Source organism: Plectropomus leopardus, chromosome 3 (assembly GCF_026936395.1).
Source record: "Plectropomus leopardus strain MGB_pleo_1.0 chromosome 3, ASM2693639v1, whole genome shotgun sequence".
NCBI lineage: Eukaryota > Metazoa > Chordata > Actinopteri > Perciformes > Serranidae > Plectropomus > Plectropomus leopardus.
The window spans coordinates 37,700,823-37,720,490 of record NC_142178.1 but is presented as its reverse complement, the minus strand read 5'-3'; the positions used below and the strand labels follow the sequence as shown (position 1 = coordinate 37,720,490).

The following is a 19,668-nucleotide window of genomic DNA, read 5'->3' as shown; positions in this document are numbered from 1 at the left end:
TGAAGATAAAGAGGGAAAAAAGAACAGTTTCAAACAAAAACAAATTGTCCCGAAACATTCCTAAAAAAAAATAAAAATAAAAATAAATAAAAGAGATAGAGAGAGAGAATTTTTGTATAAAGTCTTAGGCCACCTTAAACTTTGATATTTTAGCAAGGTCAAAAAGATATACATATTTATCTCTTATTAGTCTTTACTAAAATACAACCTCGACATAGAAAATATGTGAGTATTTATAATTACATGTTTCAAACTAAAGCCATTTGGTTATGATTTTTGTATATATATATATATATATATATATATATATATATATATATATATATATATATATATATATATATTAACAAAGTTATTTTCCTTTTTTGTCTGTGAGTTATATTTGCTTATCTATACTTTAGTATATTATTGTATTGGTGATGTTGTTTACAGTTGTCATAAGCAATGGATGATTTAACATTAAAGAATTTGTGATATTTCTTAAATATCTATTATGTAACATTCTGGGAACATTGGATTTTTAATATGAATTTTGCAAATATACCTTGATAGATTATTTTATTCATATCACCCACTCATTGTTATTCAGAATAATTTTAATCTTTTTTTTTTTTTTTGCCGTAATGCTTTTTTAGTTTATTTTTAACTGTAAAATGTCAAACCTAGACACAGTGCTCTAATAACCAAATATATTTGTTTATTTAAACAAAAAAGAATATCAATAATGCATTATTATTGAGTTATTTCTCACCACCAAATATGAGGGTATCAGACTCCAAAATCCTGCATTAGTCGTGCTGCGTTTCACACTTTATATTTAAATGCAGAGATTAAAATATGCATTATCAGGCTTGCAGCTGCTCCCTTGTGATGCAGAGAAACAATCCTCTATATTAGAGGCAGCGTTATTTAGGCCAGCTCATATAGCTGTTTGCATAAAGATTGTTAAATCTTAATGTACTGTTGCCGCAGAAAAGTAGGTTGTCATGGCGCATTAAGCCACAATTTATGAATATTACAGAGGATAAGCTGTGGGGTGTTTGTGTTTATCTGCGTCTGTCAGTTAAAGCCCATATGTGTAGGCCTGTAGGCTGTTTGTGTGTGTGTGTGTGTCCTTAAATAATGTGTATTAATTTTCATCTGTCTAAACAAAAATGTAGGCCAAGGCTTGGGTATATCATACTTAAAGGACAATACTGCCATTTTTGGTGAGTGGGCTCAGTGTAATAGTGTCCTCGCTCACTTATCTTTCTTTCTCAGTTGTGACACCCGTCGCTCTGTTGGCCAATCAGTCACATAAACACTGCTGCTTTTTCTGAATGTCATGTAGATTTTATGGGCTGTTTACTCATTAATCTGCATTCGTAATGACTGCAGCGCTGCAACACCACTCGTTTATTTTGCAGCTGTGAATTATGCATGGCTGTTTGTCCTCATCAGTGGTAATGAAATAAGTCATTTTATATAACATAATCATAATCCAGAACAACAATGTGTGCTGAGCCTGCAGGTACACATTCAACGTGTGTTAGTTTGTTTCTGTGCATTATTCAGGGATTGTTGGCTGTGCTGGAATATTTATTTAATATAAAGGAACAGTGTGTGAGATTTAGGGAGATTTAGTGGCATCTAGTGGTAAGGACTAAAGATCGCAGCTAGCTGAAACTTCTGCAGATTAGAGTTCCTTCAGTGTTCAGTGTTCAGGTTTTTAGTGGGAGCCAAATTATTCTTATAACATTCTTCCTCTCCAAAACAAATGGACCAGGTGGTTAAAACTGGTAAAAACACTGAATAAAGCAGTTTCAGGTTACAAATCAGTGCTTCTCCAGTGTTGTTCTGCATCCACTTAATACACGCATCTGCAATTATAATTCCATTATGTATTCATTATACTTCAAACGAGTTTTTAAGGTGCAAATAATTCTTTATATCACTGCCTTAACCGCAATATTTGGCGCAATATTTCAACCACAGCAATCCACTGTGCAATTTTTCAAATGTGCAATATTCTTCTAACTCTTGAATGTAAGCTAATGTGACACATATTTTAAATATTCTTATTATTACTCATTGTTGTTAATTGTAGCATTGCACACATACTTATAATTGAACTTATATATTAGTTTTATACTTTGCATTGTAGCATAAGGCTCAGTTTTATATTTTACACACTAAGCACCTTATACTAATTGTGATTTAAATATTCACATTGTGCTAATTATTTATTACAGTCTTTCTTTAAATTTCTAATTTTACATCCTCTACTTACTCAGCATATTGTATATACTTTTATTTTTTGAATACTCACATACTAGTGCAAATTGTTAACTATTACTGTATTGCAGTTTTATATTTCATAATTTTATACGCTTGTGCTCGTACTTATTTCTCCTTGTAATAATTCTCTATACTGGCATCAGAGCGACTTAAACGAACCACAATTTTCTGATGTTCAGGAGGTTTTAAACGGTAATATCTCAGACTTGCTGCTGATAATTTCCTTGTGTGTAGGTGGCACAGGTTGGAAAAATTAAGTTGGGCCTGGTTTCAGCTGCTTCACACCAATGACTGTTACCCCTTTTCCACCAACATCAAACTGGGATCATTTCGGTTCCCGCACCTACTTTTGAACTGCTGAGAGCATTTTTAACAAAAATAACTTCAAAACCTAAAATTGGTTCCTAAATAGCATAGGGTTTTTTTTGGCCTGAGTGCAAACAGTGACAATATCAATGGGTGCGTCATATTCTACAAATTGGAAAGAGAAGACAACAATGGATACATAAAATGGCAAATGCATTTGTACAGCACCTTCCTAGTCTTTTGACCTCTCACAGCACTTGATATGTCACATTCACACATTTACAGTGGTGGAGGCTTCAGTACAGGGGTCCACTTGCTACTTAGTAACCATTCACACACAGACACACACCAGTGAAACAGCCATCCGGAATTTGGGGTTCAATTTCTTGACCAAAAATGCTTCCCTATACCGACCATACCGACTGGATGTACCAGGGACTGAACCGCCCATCATCCACCCGACCTATCGCTGACCTCTGCCCCCTTTGCCCACTCCGACAAACACTTATGTCTGCTGTCAGTGTCAAAAACATGTCCAAAGATGCTATACACAACTTTTGGGGACAGAAGCTCCTTATTTCACACAGAAGTCTTTAAAGGCGTCTTCAAAATGCCCTGGTGTTAGCGTTAGCCAGCCTTTGTTTTAATGTTAGAGCTAAGCTAATCGTTTTTAGTTGGATGGGCTTTAATTGCGACCTTTTGCTACAGTTAACAAAGATGGCCAGTTCTCAAAGAACAAAAATACTAAAACTAAGTTGAACACAGGACACGACGAGGTAACGTTATGTAGCTGAAGTTGGCTATTACTAGCGGCTATTAGCTAACTTAAGCTAACGTTAGCTAGCGAAGTTTACTACAAGGCGACGTTAGACATAATGCTGCCGACATGATGTATCAGGTTATATATACTTTTGCTAACACGATGTTGCCTTACCTTAGAAGAAATGTCGACATCGTTGACATGTTTATCTTCTTTACATTGAGCTGAGCTTCATCCAAAAAGACATTTTTCTCTGTTAATGTGAGCTTTACGGAACCGGAGAAGATAAACTCCATTCCCTAACCTTTCAGGATACCTTGAAATAGTGGTACATTTACCCCATGCACATAGTTTGAAAATTTTTGAAGTTATAGCCTCATAAACTAACATTAAACCGCAGGAAAATTGATATTTCTGGTGCTTTTGTATGGAGGTCTGCAGATGTTGCAGTGCGTCGTGTAGCTGCACGAAACGTGATTGGCTCGTGGCGTTTGAGGGCGGGGCTTAGTGATAGGTCAATTAAGGTGGCATCCCAGGTGTCATTAATGAATTTATCAGCTGAAGGAGATGCCATCACACAGCCTGTCCCCCTATTTTTGTTTTTTGGTATTATAAATACTTTGGGATCATCATCACTAGTATCTTCAGATTGGACTGTGGAAATCAACCTGCTACAATCAACATTTAAACTCATTAATTTTTTAACTCAAAACTCATCTGCTTATTGTTTCATGAGGAAAATTGAGGAAAAAAAGCTAGGGAAAAATGTATTTATAATGATCCTAAATACACATTCAAATGTTTTTGTTACAATTTTTTTTCCAGTTCATTTTCTAGTTTTTTATTATTATTTATTATTATTATTTTTCTTTTATATATATTTAATTTTCAGATAATTGTCTTGTACTTTTTTTTTTTTTTTTTTTTACTAATTTCCTGATAACACATTTTGGTCTTTTTAAAGCCAATTTTCTCTGGTTACAAAGAATTTAAAAGCAAATCATCTTATTTACAAGCAGTTAAATGTACCTTACCTTGCAAAGTCTCTTACTTTGCAGCTCCTTCAATTTTCCCCTTCAAAAAGGTTATTGAGGGAATATTTTACTTAAGGTCATTTCTGAATTTGAGTATTTGAATGGTCAAAAATTACTGTTGAGACCTCTATTCTAAGTTCTTAGTTGCAGAATACATGCAAAATATCTCCATCTGAATCATGCATGAGTGCCTCTTTGTATCACTGTGAGAATATTGAAGTGAAAGTCGACCTTGTCTTTGATTGCCAAGGTAACTCAACCAACTGCCTCAATCCTTCACCAGTCAGACACCCGTCCCTCTTCGAGGCAGAGCAACAACATCAGCAGCAGGAAGGTCAACAGGCATCGAATTTGTTTTGCTCTTTTAAACAAACACGCAGGACTCAAAGTAATACGATTAACCTTGTACATACCGAATGTTTGGAATGATAAGATATATGTGTTTATGTCTATGTCTGTACTTGTTATTGTACCCTTGTGAGATAAGAGTGCGTTTGTTTAAGGATGAAGCGTTAAAGGGGGATACTTAGCCAGTTTTTTTAACCCGCTCTGTATCAAAACAATGTGTTAGTATGTGTGAATGAACTGTGATAAACTTTTTCAACCTAACCAGCAAAACTCTGGTAATTATAATAATTAGATCTACAATTTTTGGACTTTTTCCCTATTTAAAAAATGTTTTTAATAATCTCTCTACCTCTATTTACATGATTTCACCATCTATTTAAATCACCATCATTTACAAATTTATTGCATTTTTTGGGGATTTCTTGCTGGTTACCTTTTTCTCCCTGTTTTTGAAAGTAATCAGACCACTTTGCTCACGTTTTAGAATTTAAAACGCACATGAGAGGGTCTGAATTCAGTACAAGAAAACTAATGTCGATCAGAAGTTTCAAAGTGTTAACTGTAGTACCAGAGTATTTCCTGCTGGCACGCTGCCATTGTTGTTATACGAGTTTGAATTACCAGCAGGTGCATTTACTGGTGTGGTGTTACGCAGTATATTCTGATAGTTGCAGGTTTTCTACCTCTGTTTTCACCAATTTCAAAAGTATTTGCGTATTTCTATTGCAGAGATGACCCCGTTTTATTAAAAGGCCAACTTTCCAGCTGCGAAACACTTCTTCAAGTATTTGCTGAGTCATGCAAAGAATCTGTGTCCTTTTGTCAAATGGCTTTGCACTCAGAGATTTCCATTGAAACCAGAGTATATAAATGTGTACTGTGAATGTACTGTGTGTACTTCATTCACAATACGTGCATTCCAGTGCGCTCAGGAGGAATGTTCACAATGTCAACAGAGCAGCGTGACTGTATGAGACATATTTTTTTTTATTGGGTGTTTCACATTTGAAGCACTTACTTCACACTAATACAAGGTCACATATAGGATCTCATCTCCACCAACAATCAGATCTCTTCTTATGAAGATTTTTGTAACCATGGCGACTCCGAACACACACAGAAAAATCTATCACTGTCTCCGTTTGTGCTGCCAGGAATATTTAACAGATAAGCAGCAGCCAGTTATCAAAAGAACAGATTTAAAAGGAAAAGAAGCCCAAGAATGTTTTTTATTAAGGGACAGTTTACACGCAGCATGTTTGGAGGGGTTTATAAAAGTGTGGAGCGTCCACTACTTTCAGTTCAGTTTGTTTGGCCGGGTGAGAACCGTTTGTTGGACGATGATTCACTGACACTGACTTTGCCAGCTAACTGAAGCGCACAGCATGATGAGTGGGACTGGGAATGAAATCCAAACCAACAACGGAAACAAACCCAAAAACACAAGGGTTAATGGGTCCATCTGGTTAATGGTCGGAAATCCCAGAAGACAGAAGAAAACGAATTGAGTGCAAAACCACAGTCTGGACAGATGCTCAAATTTTTCTTCTTGCGCTCTCCACTGGTATGGACACCAAGCACCAAAACACAACTCTGCGGCTGAGCTTCAGTTAAGGAACCTGTGGTGTCAGATATGTGTGGGCTGAGGATGTCACGAGAACTGTTACTTTATTCAGCTTTCAAGTGGATGCCAAAATTTTGAAAACCTGACTGGATTTGTTTTGCTCCAGGACAGTAGGCAGCGGAGATGCAATTCCTCCAAACCTGACGGGGCAGCATATACGCCTACAGTTGTTTTAGTCTGCTGTTAAATGCCAGAGGAATAAAAAAAACACCACCAGACGCAAATTTGTGCATCCGTGTTGCCTAAGCTGGTTGGATTGGTTAGGTTCAGGCAACAGGAGTGGGCTATTGGTTAGGATAAAAATGTCAGGGTTTGCCAATCAGAGGCACATAGTAATTTTAAATCCAACAAAGGGACTCTCTCTGTGCATGGGGGAGGCTTCCCGGTAGCATGTAAACACTGGCATGCACATACTGGCTTTTTAACGCTTGTTTTAACGCTTGCATGAGGTGGTATTTCAGGTGATTCGGAAAAGCCATATATCTAAAAAAAACTTTTCTAGGTCAAATGATGTTATGGCTACGTGCTTGTCAGTAGGAAAGGCTCCCTCATGATGCAACAGGAGCTACGAAGGGCTGTTATCGCATCGCAAAACTCTTCAAAAGTTGAGCAGATCATCCGGGGGTTTTGGATCCACAATTCCTCTTTGAAATCATGGACTATCCCTCATACATGGCCACTCCCACATAAAGGGACTCGACTTTCCATTACTGTTTGCGTAACACGCCTACGTCGCCTTCGATTGTAAATAGTACCTTCTACAGAAATAAACCTGCTAATGTTTTGAACATCCATCATCATGGTTACTGGAACGTTATCGCCAGAGGAGAAGTCGCAGAACATCACCCAATGAAAACGCAGTCATCTCACAACTGTTTTTTATTCGACATTTTGAAAATATCACTTAAGTTTTGCACAAATCTGTGATAAGCAGCACTGTTGAAAAAGGACTGCCGACGCGTACATTATATGTAATACTAAAGGCTGATGCTGTTGTGTTAAACATCGCGTCACTTTTGATTCCACTATGCCGGCATGCTATCTACATCGACACACTGGAGCAGAACGCCGATTTGTGTAAAAATGCAAAGACGACGTAAGGAGGGGACTTTGTAGCGTCTCTTTAGCATTATCTGTGTAAGGGCTTTTGATGTGTATCTCCACTTTTATAACTGACACTCAAATGCTGTACAGTGTATCCACTTTTAGACGCACGCCACCACCACAACTACCAAAGAGGGCTGGAGGAACAGATACAACGCAATTTGGTCTTTCTAAAAAGTAGCTGTATATTGATTTTGATTCTTTTTGGCTGAAGCAAAGTGGTTTTAGAGAGGAGGACAGGGAGGAACAGTGCTGAGGTAGGAGGGAGGGGGCTCTCAGGGTTGAAAATGGGGAGTAGGAAAGGGGAGATGCAGTTGTGGTAGTGGCTCGCAGCTGTGACACTTAAAGCGATCAGGAGGAGGCAGGTCTGTCTCACCAGCATCCCATTCAACGCAAATGTTAAAAAATGGTAAAATATGAAACCTTTTTGAAGCAAGCTGTGGACCCGAAAACAAACACAAACTATGAAGTGTTGGTGACTTCCCCTCCAAGCATGACACGAACTACATCATTGACCTTGAAAACACAAGTTAACTGATAATGTTCAGACTACTTTATAAGCGCTAGACCAGAAATGCTGCACTGACAGACACCAACAGATATAACATTGACCTTTTGACCTCCACCGACCTAATTTCCAGTTGGTGGCACACTGACGTGCACACTCACACTCAAATGCATGTGTACAGATTAACATGTGCCCACTGTCGCATACAGTCTGTACAGTACAGTTGCTGTACATGTAATTACAATGATTAATCTTGTTCTTATAAGCGTTTTGAGATTTGAGGCCAAAATTGTACTGTGACTCAACTAAATAAATACATTAAATAAATTATAATGAGAGAAAAGCTCTTTTTTTGCAAACTCAGCAGGGGCGGAGCAGTGGGGTGGCCTGTAGGGCCCCAGCCCCATATATTTTCTCAGACCTCTCCCCCAAATCTATGCTATTTCCTAAACATTAGGAAAAGGACAGATGGTTGGACGGGATCATGGGAAGGACGGGTGTGAAATTTCAACAATGTGTAATGCTTAATTATTTAAAAAGCAGCTAGCAGCAGGTGGCTAACTCAAAGAAGAACAATGGATGTAAATGTCCGAAAATTGGGAAAACAATGAAGTTCAGGAGCTCCTTAAATCCTCCTAGCAGAGGATAAGATCAGCCGCCATGTAACAGAGAACGCAGATGATTGCTTTTGCCATGTAGGGGTGGGCGATATATCGAATATACTCAGTGTATTGTGGCTTGATTTATGCAAAACATAAAATGACTATATCAGAGACATTGAGTATAAATTGTCAGATCATAATTTCTAATAAGAAAGAAATGTCCCCTCATGTAACAAGAAATTCGTAGAATTATAAAATTATTCTTTTTTTCAAAGCAGGGGGGAAATGCCCATTCAGATATATTACTAATTATCATAATTATGTATTTTTCATATGAGCCTTGCCTTTGCTTCATTTTTTTACTGTTCTCTTTTTTGTTCTAATTTTTTGGTAATTTTCTGTTTTGTTTTGTTTTTTTTTTTACTAATTTTGTGATATTTTTTGGGTAATTTCTTCATTTGTTGCTCATGCCTTTTTCCCCATGTTTTTGAAAGAATTTGTTTCCCAGAATTAATAATTTTGTGTTTGAGAAGTTTACATTAGTTTAAAGGAGATCCTAAAATATACATTGTGCATCGCGATAGCCTAAAAATACTGCGATATTATTTTAATGCCATATCGCCCAGCCCTATTGTCATTATTGTTGTTTAGAAAGGGCTGCCAATGCTGATGTTATAAGTCAGGCTAGATTCAGATGATGTTATGTGAAACTTAACACCTGTCATGGCCCTTTTGATTCTGCGACGCCGGCATGCTGTCTTAAATCACACACTGGAGCAGCATGCTGTTTGGTTTTGCATAACAATGCAAAGGAGCATAAAAAAAGGGACACCGTAGCGTGATTTCTGTGTGTAAAAAGGGTGTGATGTTGGTTTGCAATCCTCCAAAAGTTTAATCTATTTTAACTTTTCACTGCTGCTGCACTAAAAAGCAGCTGCACATTCAAACGAATGAAAGGAGTGCCTTTTTTGCCACCAATGTTGAATTTGCTGTGAATTCACTCCAAAAGCAGCTTCGTCTCTGCTGCTGAAAAGATGTGCGGGGTCACTCTGCCTTAAAGAGTTCCTCACCCTGAAAAAATGCACTGGCTGAAGTTTAACTGAGGAATTTGCTGTAAAGGCTGACTATAAAGAAAAGTACTTGAGAAGGATTTTTTTTTCGGGGGGAATGAGGATTAAAAGATTTCGAGATAGTGGATATTATCACCAAATCTATCAGCGTCTACCAGCAGCCTTCGATCCAAAGACATGTCCCTACAGTACATCTGTACACAAGCAGGCAAGAACGGGCAGGATTTCATCAAAAGGGGTCGAGTGGAAAGGGACTGAATTGGGCGATGAGATCACCATGGCAACGAGAACCTCCGCGGTGTCGAGCATGAGGGGAGTGTGGGAGGGAGTTTCATGCTGAAGTGGTCTAAAGTGGAGGGAATCGCTCTTCACTTTTATGGTTTCGGGAGATTCTCATGGCCGTGGTCCAAGCACTCACAGTAATGAACTCTTCTTACACACACACACGCACACACGCACGCACGCACACACCATTACATCACACATAATAACAGTTATATAACAAGACCGTGCGGACACTGAGGTAATCACAACGCGCTTACATCAGTGTCCGCGGGCCAAATAAATACAAATACTTAAAAATTCATGTTCCCTGATGGCGGAGACACAGAATGTAAACAAACAAAAAGTAAACTAAAGATTGCACATTTTAGGGAAGGAAGATTAACGTCTACTCCTAACAGATGATTTCACTGGAAATCTTTCACACACACGAAAAACACTCAATGCTTTCCTAATTTTTTTTTCATTTGTTCAAAAATCCTGCAGACTTCAGACTGTGTTGTACTAAGGTCACAAGATGAACTATTATTCATTAAAACCTCACTTTAAATGTTAAATCGCAGATACTGTGCATCAAGGTTGCAAAGAAAACTGACTTTTAAGCTTTTTTCGGCTTCAGATTGTGTGTGTGGGAATGCTTCATGTTTAGGAGTTATGCTGAAATAAAAGTCCAGCCAACCACAGGACAGGAACGATGATCACGTCGCACAGTCCTGGAACAGAGAGAAAAACAGATGTCAGCCCGAGCAGAAACGTCCTTAATCGTGAGCATTACTTATGAGCCTGACTATTGACTGTAAGGATCAACACAAGATGTCAAAGAGCTCGGTAATCTAGAGCACTTCGTGATCCAAGAGCACGAGTGGCTCGGAGTAAACACGCTTTTCAAAAATCATGAAAGTGCCATTTTTTTCATTTCACTCAGCTCATTTTTTTCATGGAGCTGATAAATATTTATGCCTGAATGCCACTTCTGTCACTGTAGACAGATTAGTGGCAGGGATTTTTTTTCTCCACGCTGCATTCTGAGAGAGAAATATGGAGTGGTTTTTAAATTGCAAAAAGGCGAGTACAGTACGCCACCGGAGCCAAGAAGCCAGCAGAAAAGAAAATAGACAAAAGTATAATTGCTCTCATTTTCTTTCAAACCTTTCAACACCTTTCTTCAATATTTTGTGTCCTTTTCTTATTTTTTGTTACTCTGTGAATATTACGTAAAATGAAGTGACAGTAAATAACAGTAAAACAGCAATAAGATAATATGAAACTTTATTTATCCAAATGGAAATTGTTGTGCAACAGTTGCAAGTGGGAGTGCAAACACAAGAATGCACACATAAAAAGTGAATTTCCACAACATGCCTCCATGAGTCGGTCAAACTGCATTTGCAGTTTACATCCATGTCTGTTCAGACTCATGACAATTTACGACGCTTTAAATATGGATGTTGCTGCAAAGAAGCGGAAAACCAGAAAAGTGTTTTTGCAGAACTTTCTGATGTCACAGTGAAGTTGATCTTTGACCTTTCCGATAGAAATCGCCATAACTCCATCACTTTATCCTATCGGACATTTGTGTGAAATTTTGTCATATTTAGTGTATGACTTTTTGAGTAATGACCAAAAACATGTTCTGTGAGGTCACAGTAACCTTGGACCACCAATTTCTTATTAGTTCATTGTGGCCAAATTTAAGCAAGTGTTCTTGACATATCGCGTTCACAAGACAGACACAAAGCCACAGTGATCGTGACCTTTGATCACTAAAATTTAAACAATTCATCACTGGGTCCAAGCAGACATTTGTGCCAAATTTAAATTTCCTCAATGCGTTCTTTAGATATTAAATTTACAAGAATGGGAAAGAGAGACAACTCAGCAACTCAGCTGTCTCAGCACAGAGGTATAAAAACCTGTGAAAAAGGTGTGAATAAAGTGCAAATCCAAAATATATACAATACCAAAATCAGGTTAACATTATAAATCATAAAAGTATAAACAGAACAACACAATAGGGATCTCGCTAAGTGAGGCTGCATTAATTTAGGCCACTTTTGGACGAGAAAGGCCCTAATAAAAATGGAAAAGTGCACAAAAATCATCGCGTACACAGGTCCTCAAAAACAAGCGAAAACTCTGTAGTGTGCACGCCAGGCCAGTATTTGTTGGTATCACTTTGTAATGACATACCATAAAAGAACACCACGCACCTGCGCATAAAAGCGTTCTTCTAAGAAGACAAGAAGACGATGGCGAACGCACGAGAACCGACAGCGTTAATAACCTCAGCCTATTTGTCTGAAACGTAATGTGCATGTGTGAAGTGAGGCTGCGATGTCACTGTTCTCACAGGATCTGCACACTGCCGGTTTACACGGTGACAGAAGGAGTGGCGTTTTCAAAAAATTACACTTTGGAACCTGGTTTCAATAGTTTTCATATTCAGGCCCCCAAAAACGCTGTTATCGTGTGAATGAAAGACCAAACCACAACAAAAGTTTAACGTTTCATGCAAGCACCATTGCCAGCCCCTTAGTATGTAATTTTTTTCAAAATATCGCAAACATGTATACATACATGTGGTGAAACATGGATGCATAACTGAAGAGGTTTTGATTAAATAACAGCAGTTTAATGCAGGAACTATTTTCTGTCTGCCGAACTCACTGTGAATGTCACTGTGCATCTACTGCCAGTTCACCGAGCGCCACATCTCGTGCTGTCACGACCACGAGCCTCTCATCCATGAGTAGATGCACGCCTCCTTCTGTGCAGTGATACGGTTCAGAAGAAAGAAAATAGTTCCTACGTGAAACTGCTCACACCAAGGGCTGTGGATTTAGTAACCGGGTCATGATTTTTGGAAAATGACAGTACTTTTTTGTGCTATCTAGTTCCATTATAGTGGAGAGAATTCAGACATCTCTATGGACGATATCTCCAACACTCAGGAACTCACACCAAAATAATCTAGACAGATAAGCAGCACTCAGGTGAGACAACAAATATGTATTTACACATTTTTTGGGGTGAACTGTCTCTTTAAATGCTCAGAAACTCACCTTGCTTACTCCCAGAAGTAGCGCAGATACCATATAGTTTCATTTTTCAGCTGAGGGCCAAACAGAGGGTTGGCTTGAGCCAAAATGGCCACTAACCAACTGAGAAAAAAAGAGAGAAAAGACCTATTATCAACACGGAGATTTTTAGTGTTACACAGGAGCAGTGTTTGATTTGTCTCCTCAAAGAAAAGCAGCCTGGGTCTTCTTACCGCACTTTTGAGCAATACTCCGAAAGATTATATTATTGTAATAAACACCATAACTGTAAAGATAGCAAGAGCGCACCACAGGAAACAGCTCTGTAACAAGTCCGAGGAGACACACAATGGACTCGGCCAACTTTCAACCAGTTCTCAAAGCATCTGGACGTCTTAATGAGCGTAAACACCATCGTATCGTCCTGTGAATTCATCATGATACTAATGAGTTCAACCTGCAGGCTGACCTGGATACAAGCGGGGTTTTTTAGGTCTCAGTGGACTCGGCAGTTGTAAAGCAGTTTTCAGCGCTCACGTCCACAGTCTCTGCAATAATGGTGGTGAATATAATGCGTTTTGGACCTTTGTGCATTTGAATTAGCAATAATGATAAGATGAGTATATGTTAGGTTTCTACAGTCTCCCTCCTCACATCCCAGTGAGTCATATGTTGTTTTTTCTTTTAACTTTAGTACACTGATAAGGCTTACTGTATATTGCATAAAAGCATCTTTAAGATATAACATCAGTGATCCATATTATCTACTTAATGACTAATCAGCGTTCTCCAGTTACTGCATATATTGTGTATAATGCAGCAATTTGATCATCAACATTATGGATTTCCTCTTTATCGCTTTATCACTCTACTTCAAGCTCCTTCACCTCATCCAGGTTCATAATTTCCAAACTAAAGCTAAAACCGCGTTGACTTTTTAAGTTATCGAATCTAATTTTGCCTCATGGTGAATTGATTTCCCCCCCGAAAGAGCCGGGGCTCCACCTAGTGGTGCAAAACTAATCCTGTGTGCAAATCCAATTCCTCTAATGTTTTATGCGCATAGTCATAGTTGCAAAAAAACATCACTATTCCAGATCATTTTCCAGACTTTTTTAAATCATAATTTCCTCAAAAGACAGACTCAGACTTCCATGAGCGAGTTTGTTTTTTAGATTATCTTTGTCAGAGAGTAAAAGCTCAGAGAGTTGTCGTTTTTTCAACACACAATCAACAAAAAAATGCTACTTGTATCCTCTGGTAGTCAATAACTCTAGCTTGCATCTACTGTTCACAGCCGGCACTTTCTCTTGCTGGATGCCCTTTGAGTTGGACAAATAAAGTTGTCCTCTGTGTGCAGGGACCATCTGCAAAAAGCTGCTGCAAAAATATTCAGTAACTTCACACATAAATGGTCTCCTGTCGGCTTTTCGTAATTCTGGTGAATATTCTTTGGAGAAAATATTCATTAAATTCACTCTTATACTGTGTATCTGCCTAATATTCAATTCACTCTCAGAATATCGTTGTGTTGTTTTTTAATGAGCAAAATGTTCTGAAAATTCAAAGTAGACAAACAGTTGTTAATAAATTTCGCTGAAATATTCTTCTCTTTTAAAACACAAAAAAGTTATGATTTAGCGTTAACATTTACAAATTATTATTATTAAAATACACTTATAGATATCAGAGAAGCCAGCTCACAAAACGCATCTGTTTACTCAAACCTTTATCTAGCACCGGCTTTCCAACACTCTTCTTTACACATTTCAGACTGCTGCTTCTTTTAAAATGTTTTGTCTGAACTGATTTTATGATTAATGCTTTTATCAAATGATTTTATGACTTTAAGCACTTAATTTTTATGCTGAAATGCCTTGCTGGCCTGTTTGTATTAACCCTTTAGGTTGCATTTCTCGTATGAAAGGTGCTATATGAATAAAGTTTATTATTATTATTATTATTAGTAGTAGTAGTAGTAGTAGTAGTAGTATTATTAGTAGTAGTAGTAGTAGGAGTTTTATTAGTATCATTACTTTTATTATTCTGTGGCACATGCACCATTTACGTGCATTGTTGAGAGTTGTTTGCATGAGCGATTGTCATAAAAAGCTACAACAGGCCAAATATCGCCCCGCTCTGAACAGGCATGTTTTGAGTGAGTGCTGCATTATTCATGCTCTCACTGTTCCAACAGGAGCAGCAGAGCTCCTGATTTTAATTCTGATACTCAGCTCTTAAGCTTGGCTGATAGCTGGCCTTCAGCTTGTGAGTGTGTTACCGTCTCAGGATGCCTCTGAATATCTTGTTTCAGTGTATTCAGACTCTTCATCATGTCTCTTGTAAGTTTCACTTTTGCAAAAATGCACGCAAGTTTACAAATGATAATTATCAGTGGAGCTTGCCTGTCTCTTCCTGTCCTCCCTGCAGAAAGTTCTCATGCAAGAAACATTTTTAAAGCGTTGTGACTTGTTATTGATCTTCACTTCTCATTTCTTATTGCAGAGAGACATGCAACGTGCAAAAGACAGAAGCTTTACACCAAAGAGAAAGAAGAGGAGGATTGTTTGTACTTACAACAGGTAACAGCAGATCGCCGTGAGGATGAGACTGGTGACGATCACACTGTCAAAAAAAAAAAACAGAGAGGGGGGTGACACTGCTGCAACTCTCTCCAAATATCTCCATATGACAATAACATCAGTGGGATAAACTGAGGTAGTTTGACACTTAAATAAATAGTGCTGTGGTATTAGTTTAGTGTACACACCTTATTTAAAGTAGCAATGCACCAAATTTTAATAAACTTATAATTGGGCTTGGCAATATAATAGATACCATGAGATATGTAAATTTGCAAACTGTCAAGGAAATCATTTATATTGAGGTTCATATTTTTAATTTATATCTGTGGTTGTATTGGGCTGTTACAATGTTAAATGAGCATAAGTGGGAATATTGCATTAACTGCATTAAGAAGTACCTTGATTTTCAGCTAATTTCTTAGCTGCTTTAGCCCGAAAATTGAAATTTCTGTTTGGTTATTTTGTCATTTCTTGATTTACCAAATAATTTACTATATCAACATATAAAATTACACATATGGTAAAAGATGATTTGAGACTATACTTATTCTGAGGAAAATTGTTGTGCAGAAGTTGCAGCACAAAGTAGAAAATGGTGAAGATGTACTGTATGGTGGCCCTGAGGGTCAAAACAAAATGACATTTCACAAAACACACCCAAATTCACAAAACACAACATTTAACAAAATACTGCATATGAAAAAAAAACCCTTAACATTTCACTAAACAAAATTGTGTTTTGTGAAATGTTACGTTTTAGGAAATGTATTTTTTTGTGAAATGTTGACCATAAGGACCACATAATATATAAAAAAAGGTTATCTATAAGGTTTCAAAAACAAAAGGTACACAATGTGGTAAATGTTAGGTGCATTTTTTTATCTTTAAATTTTTTGGGTGATTTTTTTTCTTTTATTTGGTGATTTGCTTTTTCTCTAAAGTTTTTGTACATTTTTGGTTATTTTTACAGAAAGCACACCTTCCAAACTGAAATAAAAATCGCCAAAATTAATCATTTATCCCAGCCAGTAACTTTTATAACAGAAATAATCACTGGATTTTCAATTTTCCGACGGTTCATGAACACAACATGTGGGACAAACACTTCATGCATTTCCCTCGAGTCACTCAGGGAGGCTCAAGGGAAAATATTTGACACTTGACATGGTCGTAAGTCACTTGTGGTCCATTCAGAGTGGACACGCGACCCACTTGTGGACCGCGACCCACCCACTGGGAACCAATGAACTAATGTAATGGCAGCATCAGTTTATTCATCCAAGCACCAAGACTCACAATTCCGACTTTTTATCGCATTAAAACCCAAACAGTAACAATAATATCTTGTTATTATTAACCGAAATGACCTCGTTAGTGCCTGACTGACCCTTTAACCTTACTGCCGTGTTGTGGCGGATGAATGGGAGGAAGCAGAGGATGTTAGGATGGACGCAAAATGACGCTCGGGGCCTCCATCACATGAGCACGAGCACATATTTATGAAGATGCTACGCAGCTGAACATTAATTCTTGAATTATAAAAACCAAACTGAGGCTGTATGGTAATATTTGTGCATAAAGTAAAAGGAAACACTCGATAATCGCCGTTAATTGCAGTAAACTGAAGCTAGACCACCTACCCTCGGTTGGGTCCTTTGGGCACTAAAAACGGAGCCACGCCGCCCACCAGAGCCCACAACGTGGTGAAGCAGATCATCGGCAGGGCGAGAGAGTGAGAAACCATGGCTCCAGACCGCACAAAACCGCAAATTTGGAAGAAATAACCGGTGTGTCCGTTTAGAGATGAAGCGCATCAATGGCCGCTGAGCTAGTGCAATGCGTTACGATGTGCCCGCCCACTTCAACCAATACGACACGTAATTGGTCCAAAGCCAGGAGACAGCGGACTCTGATTGGTTTAACTGGATGTCCATTTGTATTACATTGAGAGGGATTGGACGCCTGTTTGCAGGTTGGAGGCATTATTTTTTTTTTCATCCCAAAAATATTGATTTATCATCTGTGATTTAATTTCCTGAATAGAAAACTATTTTAAACACAGTAAGACAAAATCCCACTCCTGCTTTGTTTGTCAAAGCACTTTGTTAACCCCGTTTATAAGGTGCTTTAGCAATGTATTTATTATTATTGTTGTTGTTGTTGTTGCTGTTGTTGTTACTATTACTTACTACTAGTAGTTCTCTTTCTCTGTGAGAATCCTGAGCTGCTCCTCTGACTCAAAAAGATGTAGCAGGATTTGAGAACACATTTTAATTTAATTTTTTTAAACTTAGTTTAAAAAATATCAACTACTTACAACAAAAACAACAACAACAACAACAACCACAACAAGAACAACAACATCATAATAATATTGATAATAATAATAATATCAACAAACAACTTAAACAGTTTTAAAAAGAAATGCATATTTATTTATTTAATTCCTGCTTTTTATTTTATTTAGCTTTCTATAGCTCCATAAATGCAAGAAATTAGTAAATTTTGAAAATAAGAAAAAAAGCTAGAGATAAACTTTATTTATACTTATCATAATAACCTGTTTAAAATTATGTTACAAAATTATTATTAAATGTTTAATCATTATTATTATTATTATTATTAATTTTCTTGTACTTTTTACTAATTCCTTGTTTATTTTTGGGTAATTTTGTTGCTCATTGCCTTTTCCCATATTTCCAAAAGACATCAAGCCAATTAGCTCAATTTTAAAGGCTTTATTTTCCAGCCAGCACCACTTGTTTGAGTTGCAATTTCCCTGAAAGAACAAGATATGCAGGTACCATGTTTGCAGAAATAAACATTTTGCATACTCCATCACCCCCCTTACATGAAACCTTCTGATATTACCTGGGTGTAAAAAGATAGCATTTAATTTGGGGTTCTGTGTTCTTTGAGGTCATTGGGGGAAAAAGGAAGAGCAGCGAGCACAAAATGGAGCTGCAACGCTTCATCATGATCTAACATAACATGCTCTAATGAGAATAATACCTTTAACACCACATGTAAAGGTGGCCTGTCAAATATTTTCTCTATATGATGGAAGATCGAGCAGTAATACCACCCTGTGGACAAATGCACAGTCTACATTCATTGTGTAGTTTCCCCTGCAATCAATCTTATCTGTGCCCGCAAATATTCCTCCCATCCAGACCAGAGACCACTGCTCTCCAGTTTTAAGTGGGTCAACCTGCCAGGAAATACCAGATGGCTTAGAGTCTGTTGTTCTCAGGATATTTCTCATTTCTTGGGTAGACAGCGGACGATTTGTCCCTGATGGGAAAACAGAGACAAAGTTCTGAAACTGCTGTGTTAAGTTCATAAGCCTTCAAGATTTTGTTTGATATTTGCATAGGCTTTTATATTGTATGCCCATAGCCTGTAGACATTTTAAACATTTTTGTGTGCAGTTTATGAATTGTTTCCAGTTAACTGGAATTGTGAACCAACTGAATGCTGTCTAATTTTTCCTCGTAATGAATACCAAATTATTCCACAATTACACAATTCACATAATTAAACAGAACAGGGTTTGTAGTTTGTAATCTTGATTTTGTATGTATATATATATATATATATATACAGTGTATATATATATGGGGTGTATTTAAAAAAAATCATTATGTTTTTGTTATTTAGCTTCAGTAAAAAGAAAAATGCAATAATAATAATAACAATAATAATAATAATAATAACAATAATAATAATAATAATAATAATAATAATAATAATAATAATAATAATAATACATTATTAGATTTTTTCTCAGTGTGGGCATATAGGATAGGATGAAATAAGATTAAACAAAACAAAACAAAATAAAAATATATATATATAAAATAAAATAAAATAAAATAAAATAAAATAAAATAAAATAAAATAAAATAAAACAAAACAAAACAAAACAAAACAAAACAAAATAAAATAAAATAAAATAGACACTAAAATATTCTGAGTGCAGTAACAGTACATTCTGAATAAATTACAGCAAAGTGGATATTGAAATTAATCACTTTTTACTCTACTACTCTACTACTCTCTAAATCCTAAATCGTTTGATATAAAAACATCTGACCGGGAGGAGGATAATTTCAATCCTTTATCGGTTT

The 19,668-nt window shown here is 37.0% G+C and overlaps 2 protein-coding genes across 2 annotated transcripts in view; both read right to left on the bottom strand.

Moving 5' to 3' along the window:
• LOC121942120 (uncharacterized) overlaps nt 1-3,743 on the bottom strand; it is a 51,380-nt gene extending 47,637 nt beyond the window's left edge. The window contains exon 1 of the mRNA XM_088074971.1: nt 3,518-3,743. The gene's annotated coding sequence lies outside the window, so the exon portion shown is untranslated. The remainder of the gene's footprint in view (nt 1-3,517) is intronic.
• Nucleotides 3,744-5,688: 1,945 nt separating this feature from the next.
• Nucleotides 5,689-17,391, bottom strand: atp6v0e2 (ATPase H+ transporting V0 subunit e2). Its single transcript, XM_042485396.2, has 4 exons — nt 17,179-17,391; nt 15,531-15,578; nt 12,978-13,076; nt 5,689-10,628 (listed from the first exon to the last, which is right to left on the bottom strand). Exons 1-3 carry the CDS (start codon nt 17,280-17,282, stop codon nt 12,983-12,985), a joined length of 246 nt encoding a protein of 81 aa, XP_042341330.1. The 5' UTR covers nt 17,283-17,391; the 3' UTR covers nt 5,689-10,628; nt 12,978-12,982.
• Nucleotides 17,392-19,668: the final 2,277 nt, after the last annotated feature.

Bases quoted from the DNA above. Each gene is read 5' to 3' on its own strand.
- atp6v0e2 (XM_042485396.2), bottom strand. From the start codon at position 17,282: ATGGTTTCTCACTCTCTCGCCCTGCCGATGATCTGCTTCACCACGTTG. The intron at 15,579-17,178 runs GTAGGTGGTCTA...TTTTTTTGACAG, and splicing joins CCCAAAGGACCCAACCGAGG to TGTGATCGTCACCAGTCTCA. The intron at 13,077-15,530 runs GTAAGTACAAAC...TTTTTTTCTCAG, and splicing joins GCGATCTGCTGTTACCTGTT to TTGGTTAGTGGCCATTTTGG.